The sequence below is a fragment of the Monoraphidium neglectum genome (genome assembly GCF_000611645.1).
Source record: "Monoraphidium neglectum strain SAG 48.87 unplaced genomic scaffold scaffold05979, whole genome shotgun sequence".
Taxonomy (NCBI): Eukaryota; Viridiplantae; Chlorophyta; class Chlorophyceae; order Sphaeropleales; family Selenastraceae; genus Monoraphidium; species Monoraphidium neglectum.
In genome coordinates, this window is record NW_014007654.1 from 1 (window position 1) to 2,625 (window position 2,625).

Consider the following 2,625-nt stretch of genomic DNA (forward strand, 5'->3'; position numbering starts at 1 on the left):
GGTGGGGGTTTCCGCGGTCAAGGACCTTGGGGTGAGCGTGACGCTAGTCTGTGACGGAATAGGAAGGGCGGGCATGGGGCGGTGACTGGAATGTCTGGGGCAGGCGGCCTGGCGGCGGCGAGCGCGGCGAAAGCGCTTTGTGGGGGCGCAACGGGGGGCGCAGGGGCGCTTGGGGGCCGGGGGGGACGATTGGAGTCCAGCGCTGGCGACGAAGCCGCTTGCTCGCGCGGCACTCAAGCAGGATGGCAAACAGGCAGCCGGGGCTGGCGCAAGGGGGGGGGGCTCGCCTGTTGAAGAAGTGGCCGTGGAAGCTGCTGATCCGCATCCCCCGACTGCAGCGGATGCGCATGACGGCCTCCCAGGCGGTGGGGCGCGTGAGGTTGTGGGTGATGTCAGCGGACAGGCGGGGGCCGTCGCGCGCCGCATAGAAGCCCGGGTAGTAGTAGACCTGGCGGGGCGGAGGATGATGAGAGGGCGAGGCAAGGGGGGTGAGAGTGAGACAGGGCGAGGGGAGGGGGCTGATGAAGGGGTGGGGGGCTGAAGGGTTGCAAGGGCGCCCACCTGGCTGCCCCGCCAGCGGGGCAAAGGCCGCCTCATCAGCGGGCGGCGGCGGGAGCGCGGGCGGGGCCGCGGGAGCGGCTGTGCGCGTGCGCGCGCGCGGGACTGGGGTGAGGAGGGCGCAGCAGAGGGGTCTTCGCAGCCAGGGCGGCGCCCGCACCTCGCCGCAGGTGAAGCGCGGTATGGCCGCGAGGGAGGCCAGGTCCACGGGCCCAGGGGCAGCGCAGAACACATCCAGGCTGATCTGCTGCCGGCTGGCCTCCGCTGCAAACCTGTGCGGAGGCGAGCGTGCATACGTGAGTGTGTGTGTGTGTGTGTGTGTGTGTGTGTGTGTGTGTGTGTGTGTGCTCGTGCGTGCATGCAAGCGCGCATGTCTGGCGTGTGTATCAGTGGTCAAGGGAGGGGCGAGGTGGAGAGGAGGGGAGAGCGACACGCAGGCTCGCGCACATTGACAGACAAGGTCCAGTCTGGCAGCAATGCAGGGGGCGCTGAACGCCAGCCCGCAAATCTCGGCGCCAAACCTCGCATGCTGCTCAAACACACTTGCATCGGCGACATACATCAAGACAGCGCCAGCGACGCAACGGGCCCTCCTCAATTTGCACGCCGCGCCGCCGCCAAGGGCGGGGGCGGGGTGAGGCGCGGGTGCCGCGCCGCCCACCTCTTGAAGAAAGGGTCCTCGGGGTTGCGCAGCGCCGCCTCGCGCTCTGTGCCGTACGCGGCCAGCGCCTCGCGCGCCTTGAACTTGCCGGGCCCCAGGGAGGGCGCGCTGCCCTGGAACAGCAGCATCTTGCCGCCCAGGTGGCCCATCACCATGAAGGCAGCCTGGGAGGGGGGTTGAGTGCGTGCGTGAGCGCACGCGTGTGTTTGTGAGTGTTTGCGTTTGTGTTGTGTGTGTGTGTGTGTGTGTATGTGCGCGAGCGTGGGCATGTTCGTGGAGTGCATGTGTGTGTGTGAGAGGCAGGAGATAAATGAATGTTGTTGTATGGTTGAGAAGTCCAGCCTGGACAATGAAGCGCCGCTTGACAGAATCCAGGGAGGTTGCTGCAAGTGTCGTTTCTGGTGTGGCGGAGCAGCGTTCACAGACGGTTTCCCCTGCAGGCACGCCGGTCGGCGCCGCTGGACCCCGCAGCCCCGCCTGCGCACCTGCAGGGCGGGCCCGGTGGCGCTGTCGGGCAGCTGCATGTTGGCGTTGGGCCAGTTGCCCGGCAGCGAGTCCAGCAGCGCGTCAACCACCTCGCGGCTTTCGCTCAGGTTGACCTGCGGCAAGGGGGGGGCGCGCAAGTTTGTGTTTGGGTGGGGGGTGGGGGGGACGTGCACGAGTTTGTTGTGCGTAGTGCGTGTGTGATTACCCATGTTGCGCGGTAGCGGTAATATGTGAGTAATGAGTGTGTGTGAATGTGTGGGTGTGCGCGCGCGCGTGCATTTGATTGTGCGTGCCTAACTGTGTGCACTCAAGTGTATGTGTGTGTGTGTGTGGGGGGGGGGGGTAGGTGATGTAGGGGCACAACGAGCTGGCAAAGTGTGGGTGGTTCAAGGCGAGCTGCTGGCGCACAAGGAACCGGCGGTGGCTGCAGGCCGCGCGCCGCGCCGGCAGCCGGGCGGACAGCGGCAGCGCCCCGCGCCGCAGCAGGCGCGCGGGCGGGGCGCGTTCGCGTCCTAGCCGGCCGCGTTGGCAAAAGCATGTATGCGCACCAGCATGTCATCGGGCAGGGGCAGGAAGGGCTCCTCCAGTTCAGTGACGACCATCATCTGGGGCGCAGTCAGAGTGGACTGCAGTGCGTGGAGGTGGGCGCAGGGCGGGCGGGGGCAGCTCAGCGTTCAGGCGGTGGCGGGAGAAGTTGGGGTGTGGGTGGCGGGCCGACGGCGCGGTGTCGTGCGTGCCCTGCGCCAGTTGCACCGCCGGGCGCCGGGCTCGCGGGTGAGTGGGGCGGGAGGACGCCTGCAGCATGACGAGGCCCGCGTGTCGCAAGCTCGCGCCGCCCTCGTCCCCAGGCAAGCCCAGGGCCTCCCCCTCTGCCTCCGCACACCGCACCTCAGCCGAGCAGCCCCCCTCATTTCTCCGCC

At 68.2% G+C, this 2,625-nt stretch overlaps 1 protein-coding gene across 1 annotated transcript; it reads right to left on the reverse strand.

The window, feature by feature from the left end:
- Positions 1–43: 43 nt before the first annotated feature.
- On the reverse strand, positions 44–2,310 carry MNEG_16097 (Protein transport protein; the record flags this gene model as incomplete). The annotated part of the gene is made up of 6 exons (XM_014035432.1): positions 44–108; positions 334–448; positions 719–830; positions 1,220–1,383; positions 1,705–1,818; positions 2,254–2,310. 6 exons carry the CDS (start codon positions 2,308–2,310, stop codon positions 44–46), a joined length of 627 nt encoding a protein of 208 aa, XP_013890886.1.
- Positions 2,311–2,625: the final 315 nt, after the last annotated feature.